At 39.6% G+C, this 14,448-nt stretch overlaps 1 protein-coding gene and 5 non-coding genes across 6 annotated transcripts; all 6 read right to left on the minus strand.

The window, feature by feature from the left end:
* Positions 1–194: 194 nt before the first annotated feature.
* Positions 195–10,472, minus strand: LOC139723338 (transmembrane protein 237-like). Its single transcript, XM_071634594.1, has 7 exons — positions 10,349–10,472; positions 9,567–9,660; positions 8,062–8,105; positions 7,248–7,376; positions 4,264–4,376; positions 1,014–1,237; positions 195–288 (listed from the first exon to the last, which is right to left on the minus strand). The coding sequence occupies exons 1-7, from the start codon at positions 10,413–10,415 to the stop codon at positions 195–197; spliced, it is 765 nt and encodes a 254-aa protein (XP_071490695.1). The 5' UTR covers positions 10,416–10,472.
* LOC139723372 (small nucleolar RNA SNORD14) lies at positions 3,288–3,387 on the minus strand. The gene has a single exon (XR_011710344.1). It is a non-coding gene; the product is annotated as a small nucleolar RNA SNORD14 (small nucleolar RNA).
* On the minus strand, positions 5,284–5,383 carry LOC139723370 (small nucleolar RNA SNORD14). The gene has a single exon (XR_011710342.1). It is a non-coding gene; the product is annotated as a small nucleolar RNA SNORD14 (small nucleolar RNA).
* LOC139723374 (small nucleolar RNA SNORD14) lies at positions 8,840–8,939 on the minus strand. Its single transcript, XR_011710346.1, has one exon. It is a non-coding gene; the product is annotated as a small nucleolar RNA SNORD14 (small nucleolar RNA).
* Positions 10,161–10,260, minus strand: LOC139723376 (small nucleolar RNA SNORD14). Its single transcript, XR_011710348.1, has one exon. It is a non-coding gene; the product is annotated as a small nucleolar RNA SNORD14 (small nucleolar RNA).
* Positions 10,473–11,061: 589 nt separating the features above from the next.
* On the minus strand, positions 11,062–11,161 carry LOC139723375 (small nucleolar RNA SNORD14). The gene has a single exon (XR_011710347.1). It is a non-coding gene; the product is annotated as a small nucleolar RNA SNORD14 (small nucleolar RNA).
* Positions 11,162–14,448: the final 3,287 nt, after the last annotated feature.

The following is a 14,448-nucleotide window of genomic DNA, read 5'->3' on the forward strand; positions in this document are numbered from 1 at the left end:
ACCTGACGACTTTATCCCTTCTCAATTCGGGATATACTACTACTGACTGCTTTTACTGCTATAAAGAACAATAATAACAGAAATGGCACTCAATGATGAGTATCTAATAAGTAAGCTAAAACATACAATGGCTCAAACTGTTTTTGTTTTTTTCCTCTCTCTATTAACTCAGCAAATGAAACAAACTGTTTGCATCACTGTGGGGGGTTACCTAGAATAGAGACTGCTCCAGACTGGAAGGTGAGTAATCCTCTGAAAAACTGCTTGTCGGGTCTGGCGATGTCAAATCTGTGGACGGCAGGTTATGGAAAACGGTGCAATTATAAAAAGTTAACAAAGTCATGAAAACAGGAATAAATACTTGATGGCGTATTAATCTTTTGCGTCCCACTAAATGGGATTACAGAGGAACACTACCAGGGATTAGTTTGGAAAGTAATCTTGGGCCATCAAAATGCTTCATTTGCTCTGAATAGAATTTTTCAATCACTGGCAAAACGCTAATCCTTCGGTGCCAGACTTTATTTGAAGACTTACATGTACGATGAAAGTGACACAAGTTGACTCCAGGAAACTACATACAGGCATACGTACATGCAAGACTGGAGTTCCTGAGACTAACAGAACACTGAATTCAGTCATGTGCTATACAAACCGAAGATGCTTAAGCATAGACCGGTACTTAACAGTGCACTCCTGTTATAACAATAAAGTGAAAATTTTGGTCCCAAAATTGTTGCCTATGTATCCTTGCATATAGTATTGTTTGGTTATCAGTATCACATTTTTTTTTTGATAAAACAAAAGAAAACAACCGGTCCCCAAGGAATTTGTTATAACAGGAATTGCCTGTATATCGTGATGACAGACACGAACACGGGACTACATCATATGCTTGTCGATATAAGCGTGACACTCCGTCAAAGGCATGTAAACGTGAGCACTGCGAGTTAAGAGTTAACGTGCCAGGAAAAGACAGTTTGTAACCCAAACACACACAAAAGCGTTCTCACCGATCGAAGGCAGAGACAGTGCAGAGGGCGAGAAGGAAATAGTAGACGGACGAGGCGGGCTGGGCCAGCCTGCTGTACTGCTCCAAGAACTGGTCCTGGCCCGTCTGGGCCTTGCCAGGGATCTGGGTCGCCAGGACGAATACCACCACACACTGCCAGAGGGCATAGCCTGCCAGCAGGCCATGACAGAAGAGGGTAAAAGTCAGGAACACCCTGTGAGTAGACTGGGGAGGACAGGAAAAAACCACGGAACAATCAAGTAAGTCCAGTATACACTTTCATTTTGGGTATGTATTAATGTTATGTACATACATGAGGATTGGTATAGAAGATCATAAGACATTGCACAAGCCTTTATATTATTCTTCTTCTTTTTTTTTAAACTGATAGGGTAAAATGAGTAAATGCTCCACACTTTAAGATTGCAATCATCCACCGTTTAGTGTTGGTGTTTGTAATCATTCACAGTTTAACTGTTATAATCTTTTGCCAGTATTCAGAAACAGGTTAGTTAGGTTATTGACACATCCTGATCTGCATGAAAAAGAAAAAAAGTCCCTTGACATTTGTGACCCGCTACAACAAAATGATCCTAAAGTCGGGCGAGGTCGATTATTTGAAAATTGCATGACACAATTCCCTAATCTTTCTGCTTTAAATTGATATATAACACATCTTATAGAAATAATCGGCTGCGGAGATATTGATGTTTAAAAGAGAGCATGTCAAGACGTCTGGGAAATCACTGTTTCGAGAAAAGCGCCCTAAAAGTTTTCCTTACAAGGGACATGCAAGTCAGTATTCACCTCCGGATAAAAGAAGGTAAACCCTAGCAACCCCAAAATGCTCATTCAAACACAGCGTCGGCGGTCTCCTCAACGACCAATCAGTGACCAGGATGCCAGGAGAAGCAGCTGGGCATAACGCACCCCGCCAGCACGCACCAGTCGACTGGGCAGTGTGCGAGCTTCACGCTTCGGGTAGCGGCAGGCAGCAAACTGACCAATGAGATCACTCTGGTCGTTGTTAGGGGCGGAGCCTATCTGTGGCACTCAATCCAAATGTTCAAAGCAGTTTCTGCTTCGTTGAAACGCCAAAAAACATGGCCCAGAAAAACGCTATTTTTGGTCTTTCCTTTCATCATTTTGCTTCAAAATTTCGACAGATGATAGAAGACATGTCATACTCTAATAATATGTCAAATTCAGAAAATCGTAAGTTTTGACCAATTTTGATGCTCTGACTTCAAACTCGATTTTCACGGCTTCGACCATTTTGTTGTAGCGGGTCACATTTCTTCTCATTTCAAGAATTCAAAACAGCCAAATTTTAGAATTATTCTGGAAAGTAATGACTTGCAGCAAACAGTGGAACCTACCCAGCTTCTCTCCTTATAGCTAACAGGAGAAATAACAAATTATGCACAAACAAAACCCATCCAACCAACAACAGATGGTATAGGTAAATCCTTAATTTGTTGTCTCTCCATTTTGATTTAATTCTATAAGTGACCCACTGCAACAAAAGGATACCAAAGTGGCTGCCGGACGAGCCAAGAAAATCGAGTTTGAAGTCAGATCATCAAAATCCATCAAAACGTTCGGATTTTTTATTCTGACATGATTTTGTAGTCTAATGTATCTTCTATCATCTGTCGAAATTTCGAAGCTAAATGATCAAAGGATAGGCAAGAAAATAGCATTTTTCTAGGCCATGATTTTCCAACTTTCAACAGAACAGAAACGTGTCCGAAGATTTGGATTTAGCGCCGCAGCTAGACTCCGCCCCTAGCAATGTGGGAGTGCTCTCATTGGTCAGTGTGTGGCATCCTGATTACTGATTGGTCGTGCGTAAACCACTGGCGCTAAGCTGGAATGAACATCGCGGAGGTTGCTAGGAGCGTACCTCATATTGTCAAATGGTGAAAACTGTCTCGCTTCCCCTTGATCACGATAGCATCGGAAGGAAAATTTTGAAGGCGGTTTTCTCGAAACGCTGATTTCTTAAACCACTCAGCATGCGCTAATGAAATCATCGATATCTCCACAACCGAGTACAGTACTTTTAGGAGTCATGTTTTATATACATGTATAACATTTACATTCAACTGTAAGTGAAAGAGTAAGGGAATAATGTCATGTCATTTTCAGAAATTGTCCTCCCCCGACTTTTGGAGCCTTTTGTTGCAGCAGGTCACATATTTCTCCTTTGAAAGGGCAATAACTGATATCAGTAACTATCATGCATTACAAAAATGCCGAGAACACAAGGTCTGAGCTCAGACATCCAAGGAAGGAACTTCAGGCCATCACGAGGACAGTGAAGTCCTTATGGTGGAAACTGCGAATGATTGGAATAAAAGTCATCACGGCTCAGTTACTCCGTTGAGGACGGACTGATTTTGCTGTAACACCCATTTCCCATAGACACCGGCCCGAGTATTCTCTGATATGCAGATACAAACACCTTGAAACACTATCTGCTTCAGATCTGAAAAGGCAGTGAACTGCTGGCGCAATTGCCGACACTTCTGCACATGACTGCAGTGGAAGTTGGCATGTTTCATAGTGGTCGCCCAAATTGTATGACCCGACAGTTTGATATAAAATCACACACACACACAAATGAAAGAGACTAATCATTCAAATTTAACTACTACATGTACAAGCACAATCCCCATAATCTGGAGCTTCGTGTATTTTACTATACCAAGCAGTGACATAAAAATGAATGTGCACTGTAATAACTCTGTGATAGCATTCAAGCCATCAGTTAAGTCAAATGCAACACAATGGAAGAAAACATTTAAAGACACTCGCTTTTTGTGCTATGCATTTCAAGCTGCATATGCTGCCAGAAAAGTGCTTACACAGATATGAATGTATGGGACTGTGTAAGGAGACCAACTCTCCAACTTAAGATTCTTGCCTTTCCGTTAAATCCCCCTCTCTCATATTTGACCAGAGTTAACCCGTTGGGGACGGTTTGATTTTTGCATTTCCCATGGACGCTTGCCCAAGTATATTCGGGATATACTCGGGACTCATCCTCAATGAGTTAATATATCCTTGTAACAATACTGTACATGTCTATCATCTTGTTCTAGGTATCTATTTCCTTGTAAAGAATATTTCATGAGTTACAACATTTACATTTCATCAGTCGGAACAATGCCACAATCTCCATGTTCCTTGCTATAAAACGGAAAATTGTTCACGGCTACAGGAGAAGCCCTAGAATTAAGCCTCACCAGAGCGCACTGGGTGGTGGTGAAGTTCACTTCTTCAGGAGCTTCTAACTGGAGTCTCCTCTCCCTGTCTCTCCTCTTAATCAGCTTGGTCTTATCCTCGCTGGCGAATCCTCCTGCCGGCAGTAAAGTCACATGAAGTGCATACATTTAGTTAATGTAACCGCGAGCTTAGCAAGTGAAAATCATGTTTCATATAAACTCTAAACTAAAACTTGCTACAGCAAGGATAGCATTTAACTCTTTATGTGCCATGGTGTAAACCCCCCCTGTGTGCCATATTATTCTGAGACTGCAACATAGTAGTGCTTTGGGAAAACATTCTGCTTTTTAAATCTACATAAGTTTTACAGAGTTTTGTTACCCTGGATGGGAAAGGAGCAAAGTGATAAAGAAACTTTGCTTTGATGTAAATTGTATGACAAATCTATGATTGCTTTTCTTTCAAGTGACCAGTAACTACATTATTGTAAAGAAATTACTCTTCCACACAAAACAGTGACAGAAAAACTAAGAATTTACTTGCAAATCCAGGAGGGAATATCCCTTGATAGCCAATCACCACATGTGACAGGAATGGAATCACGAGAAACGATTTCATTGTACTGGTGCATTTGGCGATTTATCGATCGGTTTGGGCGGGTTTGTGTGTTTGAGTAAAATATGCGAAGTTGGCACGCTGTCGATTTAGTCGGGCATGTGAACGCGGCACATAAAGAGTTAAAAGAGCTGATGCAACTGGAAATTTGGTACTTTATTTGTCAGAAAGGGGGAAGGGACATCACATGTTAAAACAGTTGACAAAACAGCACACAAACACTATGTAGTGGAAAAGGAAAGAAAGAAAAAATGTGACTGCCATCAGGAACATACAGAATACAATCAATCTTCCCATTTATTGATTGGCTGTGAAAATACACTGAATGGGACGCATACATTATAGAAGAGTTACCGAACTTCTGGACATGACTGATGCACATTTAAAGCATTTTCCAGCATGTGGAAAAAGCAGTTAAAGTTTGTGAGCTCAGACATCCAAGGAAGGAATTTCAAGCCATCATGAGGACAGTGAAGTCCTTATGGTGGAAACTGCGAATGATTGGAATAAAAGTCATCATGGCTCCATTAACCCTAAAGAGACTGGGGGGGGGGGGCCTAAAAGGCCCCCCCCTCGACATTTCGCGCGATTACTCTGCAACACGCAATGCTCTCGCCGCGATGCTCTATGACTTTTTTCTTTCGAGTTTCCCGCACATTTTGACACCAAATTTGTGACGCCCGGGGGTACGGTTCTGAAGTTACATAACTTTTTGTACATGCATGTGAGACCGAAAATGGCTCAAAAATGTGATTTTGTGTACAAAGTCAATACAAATTGAGTTTTATCACATGGTTCATATGAATATGCTTATTTTTACTCTCAATGGCTAAAATCAATTTGTTTTAGTAGTATTATGCTTCAAAAAGGGTCTGCCACAAATTTTGCTGAAAAAAACAACAAAAACAAAAGGTCGAAAAAACAAAGAAATACATAAGAAATTCATAAAACAATAAAATAAATAAGAAATCAATTTTGATACTGAATTTTTTTTCAAGTACATTTGCTAAGAATGCTACAAAGAATATCTAGACCAAAAATGAGCACTTTTGGAGCTTTATTTACTGATTTAGATAAAAAAGTCTGATTTCTCGCATAAATTAGTATAATTAATCAAAATAAAATAAAAGAAGACTATTTTGGAAAATTTAAATATACGATCTTGTAGATTACATCACACACTATCATTGTGCAAATTTCCGCGGCGATCGCGCGATCCACGGCCGAGATCTTAAGGGGGGGCCCTTTAGGCCCCCCCCCAGTCTTTCGAGCTACCAAAATAGCCCAGTCTTTTTAGGGTTAAACTACCTTCGGACTTTAACCCGTTGAAGACAGGCTGATTTTGTTACAACACCCATTTCCCATAGACACCTGCCCGAGTATACTCGGGACTCGTTTTCAACGGGTTAAGAAATGGGAAAATAATGTGACTGTCTTTCGAATAAATACGGACACTAATAGAAGGGGGAAAATTCCAATTCTGCACATGCAAAAACTCAACACTATTCTGCATACTTCATTTCAACTACGCAATATTTGATCAAATCTCCTAAATTAATCATTATTCATTTATCATTATAGCATTTAAGTATTTGCATTCAAGTCTGGTGGTACAATGCATGTTAATGACACATTAGTGAAGTCAGTGTTCTGTCAATCCTGGCAGGTGCCTAGTTGAATATTTTGACATTTGGTGTACAAGGAGAATTGCACTCTCCTCTAGTAACCAAAATAGTTTGTAGGCATACACTAGCTCTGCATGTTGGTATTTAGGTAATGAATGATTCTTTGCATATATTTGCTATAAAAAAAAACAAAAAACAAAACAAACAAAAAAAACCCCCAAAATCACTTGCCCACATTTTGAGGTACCAATGTGTATAAATCACACTCAATAATAAAAAGCCAAGCAGAAGTACACTCAGGGGGGTGTTTCATAAAGCTGTTTTTAAAGTTACGAACGACCCAAGAATGGCTGGAACGCGTTCTGACGTGCTATACTTACATCCTGTATCAGAATTTCAATAATTCAGCACAAGAACTGATCACCAGTCGTTCTTAAGTCGTTTGTAACTTTAAGAACAGCTTCATGAAACACTCCCAGGTCTGATATTGCAGAGAAATATAAATTTCCTGCAGTAGCTCTTGGACAGATCTACAGGCTCCCAGAAAAATGAATCCACAGCAGGTCTGCCAACATTCCCACATCCGTATCAGGGAGATTCCACACAGCAATTAGGGAAGATATCTGTGTGTTGCATGCATTTCAACGGGCAAAAATAATTCCCAAATCAGGGAGATCCTTATTCAGTCATGAACAGATTTTGGCATTGTCAGGGAGACTCCTGCAGAATCAGGGAGACTTGGCAGCTCTGCCACAGATGTTTACCTTTCCGTTCGGTGAAGAGCTTGGGCACTGGCTGGCTGGGGAGGACTGTAACCTGGGAGGCAGGGGGCTGCTGTGCTGTCTCAACCTGCACTTCGCCCGTCACCACATCGTCAGCAGAGAACAGCAGGTCTAAACCGGTTACGCAGTCGGGGGGGGGGGGGGGGGGGGGGGGAGGAGATAAAGATACAGGCATGATACAACAATCCTTACGTTCCTATTCTGCTGGAAGAGGCCAGTCAGGCAGTCTCCGAGGGGTGGAAGATAAAAAGTACAGGCACTATGCAATAATCTTTCTATAGTACCAGCAGGAACCGGTAAGGTGCCAGGTTGACACAAATAGGTACAGGAATGAAACACGCAACCAGAACATACAATATAATTCCTACCAGTTAAACTTAATCACTTCTTACCTAGTGCTCTCTTCTTTTTAAAGTCACTCATTAATGATTTGTTTGTTTGTGTGTGTGTGTGCATTTTTTTAATATTACTATACTGTAATTTGCACATGAAAAAATTTATTTGCTGGTAGAATCTACAAATTTATCAATGACTCAAACAATTTCTGAACAATGACAGTGGACGCTAGCATGCACAACATATATTTCAATCTATTGCACAGTCAAAATATTTTATCACCTTGTAGCATCTCCAATCCCATTGAACGAAGCTAACAATAGCCCAATTCATTTCAATATGGTCGACTGTCTCGATCCCAGATGGCAACTGAGGACTTTACAAGAATAGACACGGTGTCCATGGCATTTTGAGGAAGTGGTCCCGACAGGTATAAAAACATACGGAAACAAGAACTCACCTTCCCCATCTGCATGGTAGTTCTCATCGCCCGATGTCACCGGCCTAAAACATTATAAAGGAAGGGAACAAACAAATCAACAACAACAGGGAAATAAACACAGAGAAAGACAGAGACACAGAAAAGGTTCTACATTCTACAATCAAACATGAAGCATGAAAATATGAAATCAAACATACTGCAAGACATGAAGCTACAAAATGTACATGTAACATATCACTCAATGGCACAGACGTTGAAAAACTGGCACAAATGTTGAAAAACTGGCCCAAATAGCTGACTGGATTTGCTTCATGTGATGATGTCTGTTCGCGAGTTGTGGGTATCGGGGAAGGGGAGGGTTCTATGGACAATCAAAATATGAGCATACACTTCATTCAAATTGGATATATTTGGAACGTACACTGTATGTAATAACTTTGTCAGTTCTAACTTCTGAGGCACTGCAATTGTTCCACACCACCCCCCCCCCCCTTTCCTTCTTATTCTGGATTTTAATCCTCCCTGAAAGAAAGAAAGAAAAAAAAATATGGCATGGGTGCAGTATTACACATGCATCCATGCACAGAAATACATGTAGTCAAAAGAAATTAATGAAATGGCAAAATCTATCAATGACCCCTTTTTTGTCCCTAAAAATTGCTTTAATCATTACCTTTTCCCCCAACTACATGAAACTAAGCGCACGACTTAGCTCCCATACACAATTGATGACAAGAAATCAAATATGAGTGTACATGTTGTACGGCATGTACATGAAATATGCATCAGTTGGTATCAGCTCAGACATCCAAGGAAGGAACTTCAAGCCATCACGAGGACAGTGAAGTCCTTATGGTGGAAACTGCGAATGATTGGAATAAAAGTCATCATGGCTGACACCCGTGCTGCCTTTCGTATCAAAACCGAGATACTACTCAAAGGCTTACTGACAAAATATCACTAAAAATCTGCCTTTAGTTCATAATCAATGTGAAAAACAGCTCTTTTTATATTTTAAAGGTGCCAATTTGCGAGGACAAAATTAATGACAATTTTATGTTTGGATATGGGATATATGTAATTACTGACAAAACCTATGGATCAACAAGAATTATTTAGATCTTAACATAAATTTGTGCATCTAAAATTTAAGAGCACATGACCAACACAATATTAGTCTTGAATATCCTTACCAGAGGTTTAGCCAAAGTGTTTATCTGACAATGGGAAAATACAACTGAGCCATTCTTTCAACTCCTATTAGTTTGTAAATAGTTTATCAACATACAGAAATATTTCATGCCAGGGTTCCCAAACATCAAAGAATGATACAAATTGCCTTTAATCACCGTGGTGATAGATTAAATGACTGCAACAGATTGGCTGTCTTTGCACCAGCTGCCAGAGCACCTGCAATACTGTAATGTATAATTGATGTAATGTGCTCTATGAAATAGGTCCACCCAAAGTACCACAATCATTATCACAAGGGCAACATGTAGGCCATGGGGCCACCCACTCACCTCGCCTTCTTCTTCTTGGCCTTGGGCTTGCCCGCCGACGCTGGCCTGGAATGGGGCGACTTTGGACCCTCCTCTTCCCCATCGCCGCTGTCCTCTGAAATATGATTGTAAGTATAATCTCAAATTGAAGGGGATTACAGAGCACTCCCGTTATAACGAACAGGGTTACAACAAAAATTCCTGTTACAACGAAGTATAATTTCAGGTCGCAGCATTATCTGCTCTACGTTTTTTATTGTTTATTTGTTCGGTTATTACGAAATTCTAATATAACGAAAGAAAACTGCCGGTCTCGAGGACTTTGTTATAACGGGAGTCCAATGTACATAAAAAAAAAAATCTCAAGGTCAGATATATGGCACGAGAACACCATGATAAGGAAATCTTTGCTTTACATAATGCATGTATGACACAATTTTAACATTATAATTAAAAGAACTTATCTAGTACAGTTGCCCTCACTTGTATAATTTTCTATGATTTTCAATGACATCTCTTTCATCTGAAGTGTCCACCAAGGTTTGAAAAAGTAAAGTATCGATAATTTCCCTCCACATGAAAAAAGTGCCACGGTGAACACCTTTTCTCCGCTGTTAGCTCAGACATCCAAGGAAGGAACTTCAGGCCATCACGAGGATAGTGAAATCCTTATGGTGGAAACTGCGAATGATTGGAATAAAAGTCATCATGGCTAACGCAGCGAGAGGGTCACTATCACAGAAAATCCACCTGCCTTGACATGTCCACTCATATGAAAAATGCCAACGGTCAAGCTCTCTCACCTGGCAAGAACTTGGACCTGGGCCTCTTGGGCTTCGCTTTCGCCGTTCCGTTTGACTCCCTCAGCATTTCGTCGCTGACCGATCTCGGAATGTGAGACTTTCGGCTTTCTGTGAAAAAGTGAAAGGAGCCACGATTCAACAGGCTTAAATTGCAATATAATTTCATGCCTACTGCAATCATGGAGGTCAGCAGTGGACGGAGAAGTCAAAAAGTGTGCGCATCCATTCAGAAAGAAGGCATGCAAAGAATTAGAGGGCCTACTGGGGCCTACTTAACTGTATTAATCGTTTGGCATCTTGTTCATGTAATGTATACTGCACACCAACATGTATGTGCATGTCACATTCATGTTGGGATCAGGATTAATATTTTTATGTACTGTTAAAATTCATGAATTCAAGAATTTCCAAAAATAAAAACTATGCGAAATACATAGTGTATACAGTATACTATTTGACCTCATTTGGTTGCAATACCATGAAAGAAAGGCTTCTTTCATGGTTTAGACGAAACACGATTGATATTTTCCGTACAGTTACAGCACTGTCACCTCGTTTCCTTCTTGCAGCACCCGGCGAAGCTTTCAGATTTTCAATGGCTGGAGTTGAATTGTCTTCACCTGTTGTGAGAAAACAGAAAATATTGAAAGAGCATTGAAAGTGAGGAAGGGGGATTGAGACAACCATCTTGGAGCCGGCATAATTATTGGTATCAGCTCAGACATCCAAGGAAGGAACTTCAGGCCATCACGAGGACAGTGAAGTCCTTATGGTGGAAACTGCGAATGATTGGAATAAAAGTCATCATTGCTGACATCACTACATACAAAATTCCCACTAAGACAGGACCAGGGCCCCATAGCATAAGAAACTACGGTAACTTTATGATTAATGGTATCTCAGAAATCAATGGCAACTAGAAATGTCGCTAAGGCGACTGGTATGCCCCCACCATAATGCATGATTCTCCTAATAGGTCTAAAGTACATGTGGACAATGTGTGATTACATTTTCACAAAATTGGCAAAATATTAAAATGACAACTTTGTCACAAATGTGTTGAATGTTCACCTTCCTTGACCTAAGTTTAATTGGATGAATAGGAGAGCAGGTATTTTGGGATTTAAGGACTTTAATATAATAATAATAATAATAATAATAATAATAATAATAATAATAATAATAATAATAATAATAACAATAATAATAATAATAATAATAATAATAATAATAATAATAATAATAATAATGATAATAATAATAATAATAACCAATATTTACATAGCGCTTTTTCTAAACAGACACAAAGCGCTTCAACAATTGTAACAAAATACAAAAAATCTACAGTATTTACAAATCAAAACAGAGAAAGTACAAAGCAAAACAAATAAACAATGACTTTACACTTGTCAGATGTTGTCACCATTGCAACAGTTTCTGACACGTCGAAAAATATGCGTTGCACTTCTTCGCTCCAAGACCAATGAGTCACATACATGGTTTTAACTTTCAGGTCACCGGCTCAACAAATGTTCAAAATAATCATGAATTACCTTGTATTTGATGCATTACACAATCTCTACGTCAGATTGCTCATCTTTGCCAAATGTCAGTCGTATTTAGGGAAATAATTACATAAGTAACATGAGTCCATCCTATTGCAAAATGGGCATCTTAAATGTTTTCAGCACCCTTCATGTACAGGCACATGTAGGCCTTCATGAAAAAAAAAAAAAAAAAAATAGCCAGGAGGTATGTATTGAATCAATGTTCGCTTGTGAATTAAGTTTACGTAATTTTACCTTCTCCATCAACCATGTCAGGTGGTTTGCGCTTCTTTTTCTTCTTCTTGGTCCCGCCAGCAGCTGCATTGGCAATGTCTTCTGTGCTTGCTGTTGTTTGACCTCTGACCTCAGTACTCTCAGACATTGTCCCTTTTAGTTTACTGACATTGGAGACCTGTGAGTCACTAACGTCCACTGTGCCTTGTGTATGAAATGACAAGAAAACATAGGACGAACAGTATAACCACTGGGACACTATTTTAAGCCGTTCTAGAGATCAATATGTCTATGACACAAATGAACAATTCACACAGGTCAGAGCAGTGAAAACTTAGGAAAAATATATGATTTGATCTTGTTGGCCGAGTGTCAATTTGCACTTCCTCTTCCATGCATTATCATACCAAACACCAAATACTGTTTTCCACCTTTCACTTCAAAAAGGGTGGCTGTTGGCGGTCACTAATATAGTATGGAAAGAAACACACACACACACACACACACACACACACAAAGGAAATCTTACCCCTTCTGCCCCCCTCCCCCCCCCCCCCCCAAAAAAAAATAAATACCACTCAATAGTTTGTTCTGATTGCTAAAAATGAAAACTGTAGATGCCATAAGAACAATAGGTTGCTTACAGTCACAAATCACAATATAAACGAGTCAACTTTTCAGGTTAGAAACATTTTGAAACCATGTTTTGTGATTTACATTTTACCATAAGTGGTAGTTGTGATTACAAACATGACTTTGAAACATGGTTTTGAAACGCATTGTGGAAGTGTGATTCAAAACTGCGTTTCACTAGAAACGAGGCTTCAAAAGTCTTATAAATGTAACAACAATACCAAACACAGTTTCAGCACATTTCCCACAACTTTTTCTTTGAGACTGCTTGTCAAAGCTATGTACAATAACTGCAAAGTCAGTCCATGTCTTGAAGTCATTACGTTTCTACAGAGATATATTGTTAGATGAATTACAGCAAGCACACAAACCTTCAGTATTTTTCTTCTTCTTTGCTTTGGGCTTTTTAGGCAAGGCTGTTTCTGCAAAATAGAGGGAAAGGAATCATTAGAAACATGCATTTCACAGTTCAGTGATAGGTACATGCCTCATAGAATGTGTTAACCCATAGCATGCTACAATCAAAATGTACTAACTGTATGGCTGCTTGCACACTGAAGAGTGCAAGGTTCTGTTCATGATAACTCAAACAATAATCAGATTAAAACTCTCACACACATAGCTAGCTGGCAACAAGGAGCGTTTTCAGTGGCAAGTATTCAATGTAAACCCGGCACTAGGGATAGATAAATGTGGGGCAGTGATGTACACAGCACAGATACTAGAATAATAATAATAATGATAAAAAATGGCGTTTGCGCATTTCACACTACCATGGGTACTTTAAGTACCGTATCTCAATGTGCTTTACAGATTATTATTACCCTGGTCACTGGAAACATTATTTCTAACCAGTACTGGCAGTGCTCAATCTCCACTCCCTGGGGAGCATTCCAGCCAGTCGCAGCCAGTTTACAGGCGCGCACATGCTGATCAACCAACATAAGCTTTCTCATCCTACCGGACAAAGTGCCTTGCTGAAGGGCAAACGTGTCGGGCTTGGCATGGGCTCAAATCCATGAACCATACCACACTCATGTCGTTCACAGACGAGGGCTCTTATCAACTCAGCCACGACACCTCCACTTAATATTTGGAACTCAAAGTATCTAAGGGTAGAACAACTTTGATCATACCAAGCAAACTATCCAATGCTTTTTCTTTCTTTTTTTTGGGTTGGGGGGGGGGGGGGGGGGGTTGAAACTTGGCAGTTTTCTTCAATTCTTCCCAGATCTTGGTAAGTAAGCAAGCAAATTACCGAAATATTGTAGATCACAAATCACATGCCTCCAAATTCAATTATAATCTTTAATACCAGATTCATTGATCGCTGTGTTGAGCAGTGGAAGACTTCTTCTCTTTGTTGGTGTGTCCTGGGAAAAGAAAGAAAAATGAAACAAATACAAATTAAAACAAAAAATGGTGGGGGGTGGGATGGAAGGGCAAAATAAATGGGCTAGCTTTAATTTCTCGATACTGTCGACACCTTGCCATAAAAAGAAACAAGCTGCATTATAAAATTAATTTACACAAGATTCTACATTGTAGTATAGTGATACTCAGTACATCTTTTCTATCAGTTTTGACATTTAACCACAAATAACTCTCACTGATATGTATATAGCGAAAACTTTGAGCAAAGAAAATGGGTTTTCATCGGGATTCGAACCCGAGACCTCCCGATTA

The sequence above is a fragment of the Diadema antillarum genome, unplaced genomic scaffold (assembly GCF_040938485.1).
Source record: "Diadema antillarum isolate AM-2024a unplaced genomic scaffold, OU_Dant_1.0 scf00000187, whole genome shotgun sequence".
NCBI lineage: Eukaryota > Metazoa > Echinodermata > Echinoidea > Diadematoida > Diadematidae > Diadema > Diadema antillarum.

Coding starts and splice junctions, on each gene's coding strand:
- LOC139723338 (XM_071634594.1), bottom strand. CDS start 10,415: ATGCTGAGGGAGTCAAACGGAACGGCGAAAGCGAAGCCCAAGAGGCCC. Junction 7,377..8,061: donor CTACCATGCAGATGGGGAAG/GTGAGTTCTTGT, acceptor TAACCGGTTTAG/ACCTGCTGTTCTCTGCTGAC. Junction 289..1,013: donor ACTGTCTCTGCCTTCGATCG/GTGAGAACGCTT, acceptor TGCCGTCCACAG/ATTTGACATCGCCAGACCCG.